This window comes from Carex rostrata, chromosome 16 (genome assembly GCF_964058835.1).
Source record: "Carex rostrata chromosome 16, lpCarRost1.2, whole genome shotgun sequence".
NCBI lineage: Eukaryota > Viridiplantae > Streptophyta > Magnoliopsida > Poales > Cyperaceae > Carex > Carex rostrata.
Genome location: NC_135933.1, coordinates 8946531 through 8967425, shown reverse-complemented (window position 1 = coordinate 8967425; position 20895 = coordinate 8946531). Strand labels below are relative to the sequence as shown.

Below are 20895 nucleotides of genomic sequence, written 5' to 3'. Positions count from 1 at the left end.
ATGTAAAATTTGGTCTCCAAACACATTTCAATATGGATTAAACATCTAACGGTTCGGATCGATCGTTTGGACTTTCAAAATAAAAATACGGCGTGAAGTAGAAACGCGTTTTACTTCGCAACTCACCATAGCCCACCTCTATATATATATATATATATATATATATATATATATATATATATATATATATATATATATATATATATATATTATAAGTATGTTATTGGATAATTAATGACCTAATAATAAAATTTTACAATTGAAATATTGTTTTAATACATTAAGAATACTAATGTGTGGATAATCTAAATCATTATAAGAATGTTGAATTTTAAATTTAAAGTTTATTTTTGAAAATTATTAAGATGGTAGAAATAAAGAATGGTGAGATAATTCATCTAATGAAAGCCTCGACTGATTGAGGTCACGAGGAGAAACTTATTTGAAATTTTGTTCAAATTTCAAACTTCAAATTTGTATAATATACTTTACAATATTAAAAGGAAATCTTTCTTCTTAGAAAAAATCATTAAGTTCAAGAATACACAAATATCTGTAACCATGCATCCGTGGCGAAATCATGCAGAGAAGGAATTTGTTTAAATAGAAATAAATAGAACATTTCGAATGAAACCAACACTATTCAGTTTTGTGTGTGCAAAAAGCAGCTCCTTCTCATCAACAGTTTAGTGGAGGAAGAGGAGGTCTTTGTCCACCGAAGCAGTAGTTTGGTGGACCAATTATTTGATCAGATTACAGGTGCAATACTGACCATATAAAATTTCTTTCACCTCATCAACGGTCCAATGGACCTCTATTTCTAACGTTTTAGATTGTATAAATAGACCCTTATATTTTGGTAGAACAAAAAAATATAAAAGGAGTGTCATTTTTGGTTTCGGAAAAGAAGAGAGAGATAGAAAAAGAATGACGAGCAAAGTTAGAGTGTGACGTACTCATCAAGAGAGTTTGGTGAGCATCAGTGCTGGCTCTGATCCAGAATGATGGCCCTATACCTCAAATGGCAAAAGGGTCCCAAGAAAAAAAAAATTATGTGTGTTAAAATTGCAAAAAATAGAAAGATTAATATTCCATTCACATAAAGCCGACGGGACAAAATAATATTCCCAATTCAGTTCATTTCTTCGCTAAAGGAAAGGATTCAATCTTCCTTTTTTTTCGTTTTTCATTTTACCGTTTGTAATTGTTCGTTGAAAACCTACTAATTCTTCAAGGGAACCGAATCCTCTGCCCACCGGTGGGTAGGAAATTCCTGCTTCCAGAGTCACTGCAGAGTGGGCCCCCATTTAACCCTAAACTCAAAACTATTTTAACCCTAAACCCTTTAACAGTAACTGGGCCCACCCCGCAGTGACTCTGGGGGCAGGAAATCTGATTCCTTCTTCAAGAGATATAGTCATATAGCCGGCATGACTTAAAAAATTAAAAACCTAGAAAATTAAAAATTTAGTTCCGCTGTTTCTTCTTTGTAGTAAATCGATAAACGAGTGAAGAAAAAAATTAAGAAATCTTTCTCTTCTCACGAGCAGCGGCAGCAACATAGCACTGCGCGTCACGGTAGCGGCGACCGCAACACGGCAACGGCGTCGACCCAGCGTGGCGCAGCAGAGACACAGCGCGGCCCGGCGCGGCGCGGCACAGCAGCAACTGAACTGGGTGAGGCAAGGCGACGGACCGCGGCCTCTGGATTGGACTGCCTCTGCCTCATTACATAAGTTTTATCGTTCTATTACTTTGTTTTATTTTTTTTAATTTAAAATAATGTTTCGTAGAAAATATGCATCAAGTAGCAAAAAAAAAAAAATAGAAAAAGAGAGAAGAAAAACTAAAACCTCAAAAAGATTATATTCAAAAACTTTGAAAATAAATTAAACTACAAAATGAGTCTTTGAAAAACCAAGTTGAAAGAGATCTATTAACATATTAATAAAAAAAAATATTTATATTAAGACATCAAATTTTTCTCTCGCCTCGGATCCTGAAATCTTCAAGACCGGCTCTAGTGAGCACAACTCCAAAAATATATCGGGTCGGTTTTAAACGACAAATCTAAACCATTGAAATCCATGTACTTCATAAGTGATGCATGTCAATGCAAAAATTTGAAAGTTTCGAATTCATTTGTTACAAGGTCAAGCGGTCAAAGAAATGAATCTTTTATAAGTTATTTTATATATTTATTTTTCATTGTTTCTTTAACCGCTTCACCTTGTAACAAATGAATTCGAAACTTTCAAAATTTTGCATTTACATGCATCACTTATTAAGTACATGGATTTCAACTGTTTGAATTTTTCATTTGAAGTCAATATGATATACTTTAGGAGTTGTGCTCACCAAACTTTCTTAGTAAACATATCACACCAAACTTTGCTCAAGAATGACAAAGAGATCCGATAGAAAATTTTGAAATATGAGAACCACTTCAACAATGATCACCGGATCATTGATGGGGTGGATATATCTTTTTTATCTAACACTAAACCGTTGCTATGATGAGTTTACTCCGTTTCAAGAGTTTTGTTTAATATTATACCACTAAATTATACTTATAAGTATACATAAATGACAAAAGTATACTTGTAAGTATATGTACACGTAACTACATTTGAATAAATACTAGCAATACCAGAATAATATTTTATATTTGTTTTTTCTTGAAAGTTGGCCCAAAAAACTAAAAATACCTATAGAATAATGATTTAAATAATATCTATAATATTAGAATTTTGTACACTGAGCTAAACCTAAATGGAAAAATGTTCAATTTTAGCATCATCTATCATCTCTGAGATTCTCCCAGGATCACGTAACCAATAAGGAATTTAGTTTTGCACTTTTGCCTATATGAACACAAGTTTACTTTGATAAAAATTTAGTTAAAAATCGTTAAAGAAACTTTTGAGCTTTGAAGAAAAAGGGATGAGATATATATCACAAATGATGAGGGAGGCCATAGCTAAATGAACGGAATTGGAGGCAGTTTGATGACTATCGGATCAAATTCAGTCTGATGCTTGATCGAGTCCTTCAATATGCACTAAGCGCGCGAATAATTTTAGAATTTATGCAAATCAAATGCGGACAAATCTTAAAGTGAGAGAAAATATTCAAATTTTGAGTTGGAATACGAACTGTTCGATCAAAATTCAAATCGATTCAGCTGGAGATGAAATTGAAGGACCACTTTCAATATTTATGCAAATTATCATCGGACGGTTCTGATTCAAATTTAAACTTTGAGTTACTTCAGGATCTAAATTATGGGAGTATGACCATTGACCCTTATTAACTTGATCTCTCCAAAAAAAGATTGAAATGGTTATGTAAATTGAGAATCATCAATTTTAAAGGTGGCTTGGGCCGCCAGATACAAAGCGAGAACAATTGTGGGTTCATAAATATTCTTCGACAACAAGATTCTCTAGCCCAAAATAACATCCCACAAATAAAAATCGACGGTTCACACAATGCTAGTGCTGTCGCTGTAGTGCTGTGCATACACATTTCGCTTGTATTCGTCGCAAATTTAGGTCCAGATTGGCTGCTCAGCAACACAAACAGTTCCCTAAAAGAGAATTCTTCGATTTTGTACTATCTAAATTTTATCACTCCATTATTAGGAGTAGGTTTCTTACCTTAATCAAAATCCGATCCATCAAATCCATCGCAAAAATTGTGCAGTCCGAGCTGTCGATTTTTGGGTAAAAATATTGACAAAGCTGGTTTGACTTTATACAGCGCATCAATCATGTTTTGTTTTCATCGTCTCACACTGCGTAAAGTACATATTGTTGTATCAATATATTTATCTCATCTTTTTAGGATAAATTTCAAAGTAAATGTCAAATTTGTCAACTACATGTTTGTTGTGAATCGTCAATCAAATATGGACATAATCCGTACCTTTTTTTCTCAAAAAATGCTTGTTGTGAATCGGTGCGGTTGCAGTAGAGCTTGTGTCAACACAATGTCACAAACCATTGCATAAACAATTGTTGGGGGGGGGGGGGGGGGGGGGGGGGGGGTAAGTTTGGATGGGAGCTACAATAACTAGAATAGTGAAATTTGGAAATAGTAAATAAGAAAAGAGAAAAAATTGTGATTTTTAGAATAGTGTGAAAATGGTGCTATTCGAATTAATAGAAATGTTGTTTGGATTGTACATTTGGAATAGTGAATAGTTGTAACCGATAAATAATGGTGTTAATAAGGTGCTAATTAAGAGGAAATATAGACAATGGGGTCTTAAATGAATTGTCACAACATAGAAATAACATAAAATAGTGTTAATTTTGTTATTTCGAGACTATGTTGACGAAAATTCAATAACAAAACATTTTTTCTCTCTTCACACTTTCAAGTAGTAGCTATTATAACATTTACAATGAATAGAGAACAGTGGTTATTCTAGCTATTTCGAATAACAAAAATGTTGTTTGGATGCACATTGTTATTCCGAATATTCTCTATTCTATAATAGTTTCTATTCTTGACACATCCAAACATACCCGAGAAACAAACTACGACCATATATTTTCTATTGCACTTTATATATTTTCTATCGCAAAGTGCAACTTGTATTCACCTATTTACTTTTTAAAATAATCAACGGAGAAGTTATTGTTATTATACTTTTTTTATTTACTATTATATAAGGTCTTAAATAGCGATTATCGCATCATAGCGGAAAGACTAAAAAAAGTTGTCGCGGATAGCGTAGCTATAGCGAAAGCTATCCTACATAGTGTTTTTTTGTTTAAAAAAATACATTTTATATTTCTACTAATTATCAACATTATCTAAAATCTCATAGAGTAATAAGTAACACAAAATTGATTAAGGAATTAAATCATTTATATTGAACTAGTACAAAGTCCAAATTGCTATTTAAAATATCCCTAATAATATCATAAACTATCTATCTTTTTTTATTCAAAATAACCTAAGCATTATGGTATAAACTATATATTTTTTTCTATAAAAAAAAATCTAAGTATCAATGAATAAACTATCTATTTTTTTCTATTTAAAAATAAAATCAATACGAACATTAAACAAATTGATCTTTAAAATTAATTTCAGTTGTGCCTTTATATAAAAACTCATGTAGCATAGCGTGCGCTATAGCGCGTAGCATGTAGCACAAATAGTGGATCACTATTACTGCTATTGTAGCTAAAATATCACACTTTTATCTCATAACTTAGTGTTTAAGGTCCAAAAATAGTATAGCGCCGCTATTACGTTCGCGCTATTAATAACACTGCTATTATATTTAGAATGCAAGTTTTTCACATCTTAAATCACTTAGATAAATTATTTAAGTTATAAGTTACAGTTGACCTAGCATCATCTTAGAACGGTATAATTATTGAGACCGAATCGTCTGCCCCCAGAGTCTCTGCGGGTGGGACCCCATTTAAAAACAGTAACAAAAATTAAACCCTTAAACAGTAACGGTCCCACCCCGGTCCCACTGCACAGAGACTCTGGGGGCAAGAAATTCCTGCCCCCTGGGGGGCAGAGGATTTGATTTCATAATTATTTTACATTTGACGATAATGAGAATTAAAACTCTTAACTCTTCGATTTAATTCTCAACTTGGTGAAAAAAAAAAAAAAAGTAAACGAAGCGTTCCGTTTAACCTAACTGCTCAAGTTACTCTACAATTATTTCCGTGAAATTGGCCGTTGATTCTAACACCCAAACTACAATGTGTCAATGTCCCGCGCTGATTCTCTGCAAAAAAAAAAAAAGATTCGATTTCCTGGAATAGACTGAGTGCGTATCCTCTGAGATATCTCAACTTTTGCGTGACCGACGTGTCCGGTGCCTATTCGGGGGTGATGTAGGGGTCAGTATTATGTGTGCTTTGAGATTCGTGCAGAACGTAGTTAAACGGTTGGGATTTTCCATAAAGTCACGCAAAGTTTGAGATATCTCAGAGGATATGAATTCGAATAGACTAGAGTCACCTTGCCTTGATCGTCCAGCCACACAAAGATCCGCGTGTCCATCCGTGTCCGTCTCATTCAAATCCACTGTCTGGGGACCCACCGAGAAAACACGCACCCTACGTGAAAAGTTAGTAGAAAAAAAAACCACACGAGTTTCTCAAGCAAATGCAAATTGGGCTACGACAAATGCTCCGCGTCTTCTCCAAGACCTCGAAACGACAAAAACAAAATCTATCAGTTTGGTCCAACAGGCATTCGTCCAAATTCGATCCGCTGCCAATTGGCACCGTGTACATGACTATTAAAGGAAATCGAACGGTCCATCTAGGTATTGGACGGAGTTTTGTCTGATATCAATCGGACCGGATACCCAACCCAACCAACATGAGATATTTCTTCGATGCTGTCCACTCAGTGCCTGGGACGAGTACAAATTGGAGTTTCTTCATACTTCATAGAGAGAAAAAAAATACAGGATTGCGACGCGGGATCAAATGCCACCGCACGAAATGTGTGATCTGCCCCGGTCATGCACGGGCAGACCGTGTGGTGCAAATTCACATGTTGATCGTTGATATTAAAAATTGACCAACGTGACAGATTTATTGTTTCTCTTCGGTTGCTTTGTCAACAGTGTAAAGGAGCTTGTGTGGAAATTAAAGGGTTGGAGGCTCAGATTTTTATTGATTGTAATTGTCAAAGTAGCTTTTCATGTTGTTGTTTTTTCCCTTTTTTTATGAAGTATTTGGTTGATTTTTTTTTTTTCAGAAGAACCGATGTTGAATGCAAAATGATAGATAGCGAAATAATTTTTAAAACATTTTGATGAAATAGTAAATTAGGTCATTATTAATAATTATAATAATTATGGATTGAGGCAATGGTACTATGCATGGTGCAGATTAGTCCATACTATGAATTAATTTCTTTATTTTTTAAGTGTAAATAGGTAATATGAACTGTTCAGTATAATCTTCATATGAAAATATACTTATAGATCAAATTTTTTTAATTTTTTACTACTTTTTAGATAGGTAGAAAATCACCTACTATTCAAAAATGTAAAATTTATTCTTGATATACATTTTTATATGGAGACTACTTTTAACTTTTTATATCAACTATTTGAACTTTTAAAAAAATAGTTCATAATAGTGACCAATCTTAACCCTACATAGTACCATAACCTCACTCGTAATTTTAATTATCATCATCATTATTAAATGTTCACGTTCCAACTACCAAAAAAGCTCATTTACTTCGTGAATTAAGATATTTATTGTATTATTGACAGCCTTTTCTTTTATAATTTTATTCTTATTACTACACATAAAAATCTCTCCATTTCTTTCCAGTTGATCAGCTCGATCATTTATCATACATCGTAAACGAGACACTAATATTACAATTCTCATTCGCCTAAAATCTTATAAAAACAGTGATAAATTATTCATCCAAAAAGTTGATCAAGAGTATTTTTTTTTTTTTTTTTGCTCAAGCAAGTTAATTGATGGCGAGTAGAAATAGAAATTTAAATTTATTTATTCCTTAGGTGTTACGAAAACTGAAAATTATTGAAGCGTCAATTGGAGATAAATTGAATCAAGAATCATTAATGATTCAATTTTTTCTAAGAACAAACAGTCTTTTGGACTATCCAAATTATCCCCATTTTCTAATTAAAGAGGCAATAATTATAATTAAGTATAATTTTGTTTTAACATAGATTTTCAATGATTTATGAAATAAATTCCATCATTTATTTTAGAGGGATTCAATGTCTATGATTATCGGTATCAAATTGTGTCAACGGATTAATTTGTGCTTAAATTAACAAATATAAAGCTTCAGATACTATTTTAAATCATCTCAATTATATAAATATAGAAAAAAAAAACATGACCTTTTGACTTCATTTAAATAGCCATCAAATGCAGGGGGTTAAATTGTCAGAATTTGATCCATTAATTTTGTTAGCTCTGGATGTATATGTAATTAAAGCGACGTAACTTTTTTGTACGCATATTGCATTGGTATATACAAATATATCTAATCAATTAACCTCATTATTTTAATTTTTTTAAATATCGAGTTTTAATTTTATTAACAATAATTTAGCATCATAACCATGAGCATATTGCATTGGTATATACAAATATATCTAATCAATTAACTTCATTATTTTATTTTATTTTTAAATATCGAGTTTTAATTTTATTAACAATAATTTAGCATCATAACCATGAGCATTAAATCTGCAAAAGCATAAACAATAAAAACAAATTAACACTCCAAGTTAATTTTCCTTATGACACATATTTTGTTATTTAGTACAAAATAGTTACAACTATTACTTGTTTAAAATCTCACAATCGTGACCTTCCAGAGGTTATATAGTACACCATTTAGGTGGTTTTATTGTTATCACATGTGATGGTCAGGAAAGTTTTCCATTGTCGTTATACCATTGCATGCCAAATTGGAAGGAAATTAATTGTAGCTAATCAGAAATCAATTAACAAAAGTATCTCTCAAAGATGTACAATGACACAAAATGCCTTTTGACTTGGTCTGACCATTCTCCACCGTTAATCACAAACCGCCATGCCCAGCGCCTACCAAGAAAGGAATCTGTGGGCTCGGCCTCCTTTGCCAAGTTGGCCACATATCAGCGCTAAAGGACAAATATAATAAAAGACGAGTATATATATTCACATTATGTGGTTAACTATTATTAAATAATAATAACATATATTTACATTATGTGTACACCATGTGATAACATTTACTGACCACGAAGAATCCGTGGACGTAGATAGATTTTAACAGAGCAATTTTGGCTTCATGCAATCATATTAATACTGTTTTGATAATGTAATACACGTGCTGTATGAAAGCAAAATTGCTAACAACTAAAATTTTCCAAAAAGGAAAAGAAGATAAATTCTTTATAAAAGGGATTTATCTGCGCGTTAGTTCATTGAACGACCTCTAACCGCCAAGGTAGCGGTTACCATTCGCTGTTTCTTCTCTTATTACCTCTTTCACCAAGAGCAATCTTTCCATCCATAATTCTATCACTTTTCTTCTCCATTGAATCTCTCTTTCTCTTAAGTTCTTTTGCTAATTGCATCTCATTAGAAAAAATGCTACTAAGAAGCGCATCGACCCCACTTCTTGGCTCCCTTCTCTCCAGCTCCTCTCACTTCCTCTCGTCAGACTCCCCGGCCTCCGTCCACAACCACATCCACCCGTTTCCCGCCTCATGCCACCTGTCCTCGCCGGCCTTCTCTGATATCTCCAATCACTCCAATTCCTCCTTCATACACCGTACTCTATCTGACGGTAACCTCTGCTCTCTCCTATCCGAGCACCCCGATGAACACCACCATGTGCATCAATCTCGGCGCCCAAATCCTGTTCTCGAGGCCATCCCTTCTTTTTCGGTCTGTGAATCTGCCTTTGATGAATACGAGGAATTAGCGGAGCTAGAAGGAAATTCTGATTTGTCGTTTCTAGATGAGGATCGGAGTGCGGGTACTGCAGGCCCGCCTCTTTTTCTTGCAAGAGGCCTCGGGATTGACCGGATTGGTTCCGGTTTGCTGAGTGCCGGTGGTGATTCTTGCGGGGGTGATGGAAATGGTAGAGGCCGGGGACGTGGTTGCAATGTGAAAACTGATGGCGGGAATCAGTCGGATTTGGAGTTGTATTATAAGAGGATGGTTGAGCAGCATCCCACAGATCCGTTATTTTTGAGGAATTACGCGCTGTTTCTCTATCAGGTGAGGGTTACTTCCTAGATTAATTCTTAATCTGATATTTTTTGTTGTTGTTTTAATTCCAGTTCTATAATAATAAGCAACTTGATAATGAATCCAATAATTCCTCAATGAGGTCCTCTGCCAGTAGTCAGGTACCAGTATGGACCAATTGGGTATAAAGGCGCAAACCAATTTACTGATCAACACTAGTCGGTTTTTGGTTTTCTGCATTTCTTTTTGCTACCTACCTTGGTATTTTTGTTCCTTCAGTGTAAAATGTCCATGTAACTTTCTGTTAAATAATACCTAACAACCAATTTCTATTACTTCAATTGTCTTAGTTACCTTGATACCAGAAAATGAATACCCTGCACAATTAAACATAGGTATGTATACAAAACAAATGAATATGCACCTGACTTAAAAATAAATTACCAGGTTAAAAATGATTTGCAAAGGGCTGAGGAGTACTACTCTCGGGCCATCCTTGCTGATCCAAGCGATGGAGAGACCTTGTCCAAGTATGCTTCACTTATTTGGGAATTGCACCACGATGAAGAGCGTGCCAATAGCTACTTCCAGCAGGCGGTGCAGGCTTCCCCCGATAATAGGTATCATACTGCTGTTTCATTTGCAAATTAAAGGATACCGTTTCAACTTTCAAAGCAGTACCAATACACAACATCACCAATTGTTGTCAAGCCTTTGATCATAAAGACTCAAAAAATTAAAAAATCTGAAAGGTAACTTATTGCCTCATCAAGTAGATCAAGATCAATGTTTATATTCGCCACTTGAAATTGATCCGATAATTTTTTAGATTAAGATTATAATCCCTCTTCATGATCCTCAGTTCATATTAGCTTTACCTGAAATTATATTGCGAAGGCTCCTGAAAATCTCATTAAATATTCTTCAACCATTAAATTGAACTTGTTTTAATAATTTATTAAGAAAAAGAACAGTCGAATAGTCCCTGGTCTGCAATTTGTTTAACCATTTAAAGTGAAATTGTTTATTTCTGGAAGAAAAGTAAATGGAACGATAATTTATATTCCAAATTGAAATTTTGATTTGATTTTGATGATTTTTCATTGTATGGCAGTCATGTTCTTGCGGCCCAAGCAGGATTCCTATGGGACGTAGATGAAGACACCGGTGCTGAAGAAGAAAATAGCAATGGGTTTCACAACTTTTCGGGATATGCTAGTCATGTAGGAGAAATGGTTTCAACTGCAAGTTAATGTCATGAATTGATGCTTGGAGGAGGCTAGCTGGGAACACTGTTAGAAAGGGTTCCAGCAGCCTGGACCAGCAGGGTCCATTGTACAATTTTTAAAATTCATCTATTTCTGAGGCACAAGTTGGGTATGAGAAAACAAGTATGGAGAGGACAGAACAAGGTTTAACAGCAGAGCCTTCGTACTCAACCAGTTAATTTTTCTCATTCTTTTCTTGTACCAGCAACAGAAAGAAACTAATATATTAACGATTAAATTTATTGAAGTTCAACTGTTCATTAAATTGGCTTCCCCTGAGATTACTTTAAAATAGCACAGGAAAATCCTGTAAATTACTGGTATGCGGAAAAGGAATACGAGGAACAGTTGATGTAACGAGGTTCATTGATTCAGCTCATTATTTAACAATGGTACTGTGAATTTGCTAATAATCAACAATGCTTCCAGAATGTTGAACCATTTTGGACCCAATTTCAAACTAAACTAAAGAGGACTCAAATATTTTGAAAACATCTCTCAATATGGCATATGCAAAATTTCAAACAACATGTCGAATAAACTTACCATCACTAGAAGAATAATCTCAAAGAGAAAAAAACATTACATGCATTCAATTTCAGTTTTCTCACAGATGAATATTATTCAATGAAACATCCATTTTGCAAGCAAAATTTACCTAATTGCTCAACATTTCAAACTAGCAAATTCTAATCACATTCCTTGATTTGCTGAAACAACAATTTGACTTATCTACCTATAGATCAACAAAAAAACACCACACCCCTTAGAGATCTTTAACCACCTGGATACCCATCGAATTAGCAGTTCCAATAATCGACTTACAGATTGCCTCGATTGACAGGTGCTTAGAGTTCGGATCAGCTTGTTTGATCTTGGCAATCTCATACACATGCCTCAGGCTAATCGATGTGACTGACTCATGTCCAGGTCGACCGCTCCCCGATTCAATCCCCGCTGCCTTCTTCAGAAACCAAGTGACAGACGGCGATTTGACGATAAACTCGAAAGTGTTGTCCTTGTAGGCGGTTATGGTCACTGCCATCGGCATGTCAGGCTTGTACTTTTGAGTTCGCGCGTTAAAATCCTTGCAAAAGGCCATTAGGTTGAGGCGGTACTGACCGAGAGCTGGACCGACGGGTGGCGCCGGTCGTGCGCCTCCTGCCGGGACAGTGAGGCGGATTGTCGCGGCGACCGGGCGGCGCGCGACGATATCTTTCAGCACCGTCGCCATAGGAGGGTTTGACGAAGCGGGGACGTGTTTTCTCAAAGGGAAAAATGACAAAAAGGGTTTAGGGTTCGGGTTCGGATCTAGAAGAGAGACGTCCATTCATCCCGTTCACCTTAATTTTTTTGTATTAATGGAGACGTCCATTCTCAATCAACAAGATTTTCCCATCTAGCAGAAAAATAGAGATTCATTTTGTATTGCTTGCTTGCTTGCGGGGCCAAAATTTTTATTTTTACATCTCTAAAAAAAAAAAAAAACCAAATAACTCTATTTTTCTGAAAATTCGATTTTTAAACTGGGGACACTCATTCGCATTATGAGTCTACCAACAAGGTAAAAATTGAATTTTCAGAAAAAAAAAAATAGAGTTTTTTGGTTTTATATTTATAGATGTAAAAATAAAAATTACGGCGACTTTTATTTTCTAAAAAAAAGCGACAAATCGTCACTTTCTTTCATTTAATCTCAAAATTAATTGCAAGATTTTTTTTTTTGAAATCTTGCCAGTGGCTGCCAAGTATAATTTTTATTAAAAAAAAATAATTGCAGGATTATTAATATAATTAGTAGAGATCCTAATGTAATTCGAGTAGATATAGGGTGTTCCTAAGTAAACCAAGGCTTTTTATGAACTCAACTCTAAATTATATAGGATTGATTTCAAAGGAAGAATCAAAATTGTTGAAATCATTCTACCTTACTAGTATTGTGTCTAATTTGAAAATTTTGAACTTTCAAATTAATTTAGTATAAAGTAAAGTGGTCAAAATTAGAAAGTTTTTAATTAACTTTAATGCATTCATTTTTTGAATGTTTTTCGACCACTTGACTCTATGCAAAATTAATTAAAAGTTTAAAACTTTTTACATGTAGACACATCACTCGTAAGATAAAAATGATTTCAACAATTTTAATTCGTCATTTGAAGTTAATCCGATAGATTTTAAAGTTGAGTTCACAAAAAAGTTATGTGAACTTAAAAATACTGTAGTTCTACTCATATAATTCACTGCTAATTAATTTCAAGATGAAAAAAGTTGGGAGGGTAGTCTTAAGTGGTCTTTTTGTGATCAAAATGAAAGAGTGGATCACCTTTTCATACAATGCTCATACACTAGTATGGTGTGGTTTTGGATGGGCAAGAGTCAAGATTTTTTTTATAAATTCTCATTGTTTTGATGACATTACTCAGTTCGCATATATACTCACTACCAACTCAACAAAGAAATGATCTTATGATTTTGGAAGCATCGTAAGAAATTTGTATTTAATATACAAATGTCAAGTCTACCAGAAATTATATCTTACGATTTCTTTGATTATTTATTGGACAAGGAGAAAGAGAGCTAAGAAGAGAACAAGAGAAGAGGCAGCCAATTGGATACCATATGAGTCGATTATCCACGCAATACCACTCAGCTACTATTTGCCAAGAATGCTCAAATTGTGATGCACAACCCCAGTGGCTGAAGAAAGGACATCTACAAATCTATTACAGTAGTATAGATATAGCTAGGACGAGTGCAATATGAACTGGCTTTTGGATGGATCTATAGTGCCAATGTAGTTTCCTTTTGGAGCAGAGACATGGTAATATGTTTCAGTAGACATAGTGCAGTGCGGATACTGATATCCGATATCCGAATGTCATTGCGGATACGGATAAAGATACGAATATGGTTTTGAATTTTAATTATATGTATCCAAATAGTAGATATATACCATATAGTTTAATATATATTATGCAAAATATTTATGTATATATCTACGGATATTTAATATCCGATCCATTTGCACCCCTACCTAAAATCCAAAAGGCCTAAGTTAAAAAAACCAATCTAAACTATTAATGTTTAGTTGAGGTCTAAAATTAAACCATAAATTAAGTTATTTCCTATATGGTTGAAACCTCAAGTTAAATGTTTTTTAGCCTCATTTGCATGCATGTCTAATTAAATTACCACACATCTCTTCTTCCTCTCATCAAATTACCACACATCAGATTATTACTTAAACACATGAAACTTTCAAGAAGACTAATAACCTGACTATTTGATAGACCTAACCTTGGAATGTGCCACAAACGTGTCAAACCACTTATCTACGAAAAAGACGAGAAACTCAAGAAATATTCTGCAACTATTCTTCAATAATCTCCTCAAGCACTAAGTATTGGAGTGCAATAGAGTATTTAGCAGCTCTTGACCTCTCCTCCATGGCAGAGCCCGAGATACTGTTGTTCTTCTTTAGATTGTAAGAGCCTGAACCATCACCTTTAACGAAATAATTATGCAAAAGTAAAAAAGAGAGAAATTTTGTATGATCTTAAGATTTGATAAATAACTATAGCAGACAAAAGGATCAAGAATGCACAGGTGTCAGCAATGATTGGACCCTGCCCGTTACTGGTAAGTGAACTGCTTGGATTGGTAATAGCCGGTAAACTGCCGAAATTCTATTCTTTCCTACTATGCCCTTTTCTGTTTTTCTGGAACTTAATTTTTAATGCTTGATTGTACATAGCAGTGCAATTAAGATATATTTTTCCGTCCAAAATCTTAACGGAATATTTCCATTCCGTCCAAAATATTAACGGAATGAGCATATTCCATTAACATTTTGGACATAAAAGTATAGAGTGACATAAATGACAAAATTGAGTGATTAAAAGGGGACAAATCAAATTTGAATAACCAATTCGTGACAAATGACAAAGTTTAGTGACCTCCAGCGAAATTTATCCAAAAAAATGACAAGTGATCACAAATGAGACAGGTAAGACAGCTGCTATACATATATATATATTTTTAATAAAGGGTAAAATGAGAAGTTTATAAATTTAAAAATGATTTTTAATAGAGAAATTGGGTAAATTTGCGAGTTTCTAAAATTTAAAAGGACAAATATGATATTATGAATTTAGAAGGGAAAATATGTAATTTTGATCAAGATTGAGGGGTAGACATGAAGTCCCCCTAAAAGAATCAAAAGCATGTTTTCATAGAATTATAGAAATACCTAATACACCTAATAGTTCACATAAACCAATTCATTGCTATACTTGCACAGGAGCATATGTAAAATATAATTGAAGTATGTTGAGATGAACAGAGTAGTAATCAAAATATATTTTTAGAAATAATATTACTGCACGATAGAGATTAATGCAAAATTCTAATTAATTATACTCAACAGAAATTATTTCAATTGATAGCAGAAACTCTTGTTTAGAAGAATGTGAATGTAGCTTAACTGACAGCAGACTTTTGATTAGCCGTCAGAAGCAACATATTAAAAGTGTCTTTGGCCCCTAAACTAATGCACTTGATATAATCAGGTATGAATAATTTCTTTTTCCATTCAGCAAACAATCGATTGGACTTGATTCAATTCGAACCTTCCCTAAATTATAGAAAATGAGGTGGCATCATCATCACTGACTCGAGTGCCATGTCAACGCCATATTCATCATAGCAGCATCAGCACTTGATAGGTCTAACACCAGAAATTAGGTGCTAATAGCAGGGACTTGACTGAGTCAGGTGTAATATGTCACGGGACTGATTGAACCAAAAAAGTTCAGGGGCCAAACTATATTAGTAATTAGATTGAAAGTGAACTTTCCTCTCATATTGATAAATAAAAATAGCAAGTAATTGTGTACTTTAAATTCAAGCTACAAAAGTCTAAAAGAGAGAACAGTTGTATTTAAAATCCTTTCTTATTCTCCTTCGGGAGACTACAAAGAATGAACAGAAGAGAAAAGAATGATTACCTTCAACAGTAAAGAAACAGTTTATCCATCGCTTGTAAATGAATAGCAGTCGCGGGGTATCGCCTTGTTGTAAATCAGATAGTAAAATGGTGCAAGATTTATGAGGTTGTAGCTTTTCACTGACAAAAAGAGGAAATTAGACTTATTTTGAACCAAAATCAAAATAAATAGGAATAAATCTTTTCACTTATTTCTTATCTTTACTTGGCATGTGAGACAGCATCCTGACATAAAGCCAATGTTCGAGCCATGGCAAGGTCTCTACCACGTGCATTGCCATATTTTTGTTGACAGCATCTGAAAATTTTTAAATGGTATTATTCTACTGTCAACTACTTTAAATTGTTCAATACTGGTTATTAAATATAATCATGTTCATACCTGTCATTAAAGAAACCTCCAAAGTCATCAATAATTACTGCAGAAGGAAATTTTTCATGGAGGTGAAATGCAGCAAAGTACATTTTGATATCTTCATAGTCTTCTATATACCTAGGGGCAAAAAGGAGATAAAATGTCCTTTTTTCTGTTTGTTTGCTAATTTTCTTATAGTTTTTTATACAAGGCAGTGTATTCTTCAGTCCTAAATAGCTAAATGTGCCCAAGTTTATTATCAAAATCAAAACAGGTTGACAAAAAGCACCAGTCACTGATAGCAGTCCAACAGTTTAATTTAGTTTATTATATTATTTTTAATTTCTGATCTCAAAAGATTCTCCCACTTTCAAAATGTACAGTAAAGACTGTTGTGGAATTTTTTTACAATAGGACTTTAAATTGTGAATATTTGGTACTGTTACATTCTCAGAAACCTTCTTTGGCAGGAACTGGGAATACAAAATATTACGATTTTCAAGCATCTAAAATCTTACTTAATTTGTATCCTTTCAAATACATCTGAAGATGGATCGATGGCCTGAAAAAAATTGAACGTTCACTTCAATATACATGACTTCAAGTTGAATTTTTTAATATGTGAGTTGAAAAAAGTACGACTAACCTCTGACAGGAAAGGAGGCTTGTTCTCCAGTTTAGCTTTGTTGCAGATAAACACCACCTCACTGGAGTTCTCCAGTGCACGGTTGATGGCAAACTGGAAAAGAAGAGAAGTTTTTCCACTGTTCGTGCACAATCAAAGAACAATACGTTTGAGACATGACCATAATTGCATTGTTTGAATTTGGCAGTTATTCGCAATAAGTAAAACTAAATGGTCAATGGAGAAGAATCAGCATTACCAGCCAATGGAACCAGTTAGGAGGATCAATGGTTCTATGGGTCCGGGTTCAATGAATTGAGTCATGGGGAAGAACTGTTCCACCATCTTGTATAAGAGAATCTGGCGCTGATCACCTGCTTGATGAAATGCCTCAGAGAAGCATAGAATCTCTTGTTTCCTTTTTAGCTCAGAGCCTTATCTCCATTAAGCTTACCAGCATACAGGGGGCACAATTGCACATGTCGTCGTGTTATATTCCTATGAGGCATTTGGTAAGTGAACTCAGTAAATTTGAAGCATTGTCTCGTGTGTGTATATATATATATTTTAACCATGGAGTCTGTTGTTGAAGTGAATTTACAATTAAAGATATAAGAAACTAAAAAAATTGACCAAGTAACCCAAGCATGCTAAAAAGCTACCAACCCTGACCAACGCCAAATTATAGAAGTCGAAATCAGAACAAGAAATGGAAAAATTGAGAAGTTACAGGATGAACCTTCAGCGGTTACTTTGAAGTAGTTTGGAGCGATTCCCTGTGAGTTTCAAGTCATCGGTAAAGTATTTTTTTTTTTTTACGATTCAAGCCCGAAACCTTTTTATTATAGGTAATATTTTTATTCCTAGAATGTGGTAAGTAGAGGTGCTACTTTTATCCGATTACTCGGATTCGATCTGAAACCGAATCGGATCTGATTAATTTGAATAGGGTATGGTTTAAAAAATATAACCGGTTAAATTATGAGTATGGTTACAAAATTAATAATTTAATATCCGACCTGGAACCGATAATGTAATGGGTAGGATATGGGTTTCATTTAATTATCCGACCCATAACTGAACCCGACCCGATACCCGTATAAATACCCGATAAAACATATATTAATAACTATTAATATATAAAAATACAACTTTGCATATTAATTTTTGCATAAGCCGTGATGAGCCTAGTATTTTTTTTTTTAGGGAAAATTGTCAAAATGCCACTCCAAAACCTTCAAATTGTCAAAATGCCACTCTAAACTTTGAAATTGTAAAAATGTCACTCCAAACTTCAGTAATTTGTAATTTTGCCATTTATACTCAATTCTTATCAAGGTTCTAAATAGCGTTTATCGCGTCATAGCGGGGAGCCTCCAGAAAAAGCTATAGCGAATAGTGACGCTATAGCGAAAGCTATCCCAAATAGCGTTTTTTATTTTTATAAAAATTATATTATATATTTGTACTAAATATCAACATTATTTAGTCTCATAGAACAATAAATAATATCAAATTGATTAAAAATTATAATATTCATATTGAACCAATACAAAGTCCAAATTGCGACTCAAAATATCTATAGTAATACTAATATCATAAACTATCGATCTTTTTCTATTTAAAATATCTTCAACATCATAACATAATTTATCTTTTTTCTATTTAAATTTCAAAATAACCTAGAAATTGAAAAGAAAAAAAAAATCATACTTCTAGTAAAATAAACAGATGATCCTTGAAGAAATTCTTGTTAGTCCCTAAAATTTCCATAATTTAGCAATCATTTATTTGATTTATCATCAGTTAAAAAAAACCAAGAGCAAAATGAAAAAATTATTATAGCGGACCTGAATTTGATATAATGTAATATTCATCAAAATTAAACAATATTTTCACTATTTATTTATTTTAAAGCTCATATAAATTGAAAAAAAAAACAGCAAATGTTGCATAGCGCGTGCTATTTGCGCTACACGCTATACGCTATAGCGGACCGCTATTACCGCTATAGCGTCTGTAGCGCAAATAGCGTGTTTTAATGCCATAGCATAGCGTTTGGTCTCCAAAAATGCTATAGCGCGCTATTTAGAACACTGATTCTTATACTATTTTTATTAAAAATTAACTGAAAATATTGTTTTGAAATACATATCAATGTATCGGGTTGTGCAATTCTGAAATACGTATTTTAAAACAGTATTTTTTAGTTAATTTTTAATAAAAATAGTATAAGAATTGAGTATAAATGGCAAAATTAGAAATTAATGAAGTTTAGAATGTCATTTTTACAATTTCAAAGTTTAGAGTGGCATTTTGACAATTTGAAGGTTTTGGAGCGGCAAATAACCAATTTTCCCTTTTTTTAATATGAAAAAAATAGAATACAGTGACATATTCACTATGTTTATACACATAGATGGATGTCAAATTTATTTTCTTCTATAACAGTCGCATTAATTTTTTAAATAAAATTTATTACTATGGATACATCCTTCAATATTTGCCTTGATATTCTCTGCATAATAATGGAAATTTATTGTTCTCATTGATATGTCATTTCTACAAATTATTAGTATTCCATTCATAAATTTTTTGAACCATAGAAAATGAAATCGTCATCTCTAATATTTTACTTTTTAAAAATTATATTTTTTTCTTCAATATTTTTTTTTCAAAAGTTATTTTCTCTCCATTCTCCTGATTTTTTTGTGACATATACCCGCTCTGGATCCAAAACTGCCCTGTATCCGAACCGGACCCGATAATCTACAAACAAGTTATGGGTATATATCTACCCGGAACCGAAAGACTGGACCTGAAATATCTACGGCTAGATAGGTACCCGGATCCGGACCGGACCCGAATTGAAACAGATAAGTGTATGAATCGAAATTTGGACCTGAACACTTTTAAGATACGGGTTCAAATATAATAGTATCCGGACTCGACCCGACCCGATAGCACCTCTAGTGGTAAGCTACTAAGCCGTAAGCTGCGAAATTGGAGGGTTCGAATATTTCGAAGGCTGTAATTCAACCACACTAACCCTGACCTCGTTCAACCAAACTACGACAGACTAGAAACAATTAATCAAACAGTGGAGCTGGTCTAAACTTGGGTTTATTTGCCGCGCATGAATTTTCCAGCACAAATCTTCAGCGTAAATGCATTAAGATTCGTGCTGTGCGCATATGCAGAAACTCTTTTCCGATTCTACTGACGAAATCCGCGCGGCACAGGATCCATGTGTAGGGGTGATTAATGAGCGAGCATGAGCGAGTTAGGGTATGCTCATGCTCGCTCATTAAGTAAATGAACGAGTTGTTAATGAGCGAGTTTAAATGAGCGGATAAATGAGCGAGTTGTAAATGAGCGAGCTTTTAATGAGCGAGTTATGAGCGGCTCACGAGTTATGACTTATGACTCAAAACAAAATTATATAGTGTGTCCACGCATAACAAAATCCAACAAATTGTCATAATTCATTTAAATGAGTTGTTGTTATGACTATTACTTGTTTTGGGCTTTAGACGGAGGTTTTGGTTCTGCCGATTTACAAAAAAAATGAATATGAAACTATGAATATTAGTATATTACACATGATTAAATGTTATATTGTGCTCACTATATTACACAGGATTAAATATGAAACTATGCTCACTATCTATCAATCTTAATGAGGCAAGGTTGATGTTACACATAATTACATAGGATTAAATGTGGCAGGGATTAGATGTGACAAATTCTTAATGAGCGAGTTATGAGCGAGTTGGGTCATGCTCATGCTCGCTCATTAAGTAAATGAGCGAGTTGTTAATGAGCGAGTTTAAATGAGCGGATAAATGAGCGAGTTTAGGCGAGCTTTTAATGAGCGAGTTATGAGCGGCTCACGAGTTATGAGCGAT

General features: G+C 33.8%; 3 protein-coding genes across 6 annotated transcripts; 1 reads left to right on the top strand and 2 right to left on the bottom strand.

The window, feature by feature from the left end:
• Positions 1–8920: 8920 nt before the first annotated feature.
• On the top strand, positions 8921–12226 carry LOC144567221 (uncharacterized). 2 transcript variants are annotated; one of them, XR_013515368.1, is made up of 4 exons: positions 8954–9764; positions 10182–10354; positions 10849–11176; positions 11847–12226. XR_013515368.1 is itself a non-coding variant. In XM_078317308.1 (3 exons), exons 1-3 carry the CDS (start codon positions 9129–9131, stop codon positions 10985–10987), a joined length of 948 nt encoding a protein of 315 aa, XP_078173434.1. In that variant the 5' UTR covers positions 8921–9128; the 3' UTR covers positions 10988–11249. The 2 variants fall into 2 exon arrangements, 1 of the variants encoding a protein (XP_078173434.1); XM_078317308.1 differs by lacking the exon at positions 11847–12226 and having other exon boundaries at positions 8921–9764; positions 10849–11249.
• Positions 11568–12236, bottom strand: MRPL11 (mitochondrial ribosomal protein L11). Its single transcript, XM_078317309.1, has one exon. It carries the CDS (start codon positions 12234–12236, stop codon positions 11769–11771), a length of 468 nt encoding a protein of 155 aa, XP_078173435.1. The 3' UTR covers positions 11568–11768.
• Positions 12237–14149: 1913 nt separating this feature from the next.
• On the bottom strand, positions 14150–17774 carry LOC144567340 (tRNA dimethylallyltransferase). 3 transcript variants are annotated; one of them, XM_078317453.1, is made up of 8 exons: positions 17727–17774; positions 17247–17485; positions 17009–17126; positions 16881–16924; positions 16390–16500; positions 16213–16305; positions 16009–16127; positions 14150–14506 (listed from the first exon to the last, which is right to left on the bottom strand). In XM_078317453.1, the coding sequence occupies exons 2-8, from the start codon at positions 17330–17332 to the stop codon at positions 14373–14375; spliced, it is 705 nt and encodes a 234-aa protein (XP_078173579.1). In that variant the 5' UTR covers positions 17333–17485; positions 17727–17774; the 3' UTR covers positions 14150–14372. The 3 variants fall into 3 exon arrangements, with proteins under 3 accessions (XP_078173579.1, XP_078173577.1, XP_078173578.1); XM_078317451.1 differs by lacking the exon at positions 17727–17774 and having other exon boundaries at positions 14150–14509; positions 16003–16127; positions 17247–17529; XM_078317452.1 differs by lacking the exon at positions 17727–17774 and having other exon boundaries at positions 17247–17529.
• Between the last annotated feature and the right edge of the window lie 3121 nt (positions 17775–20895).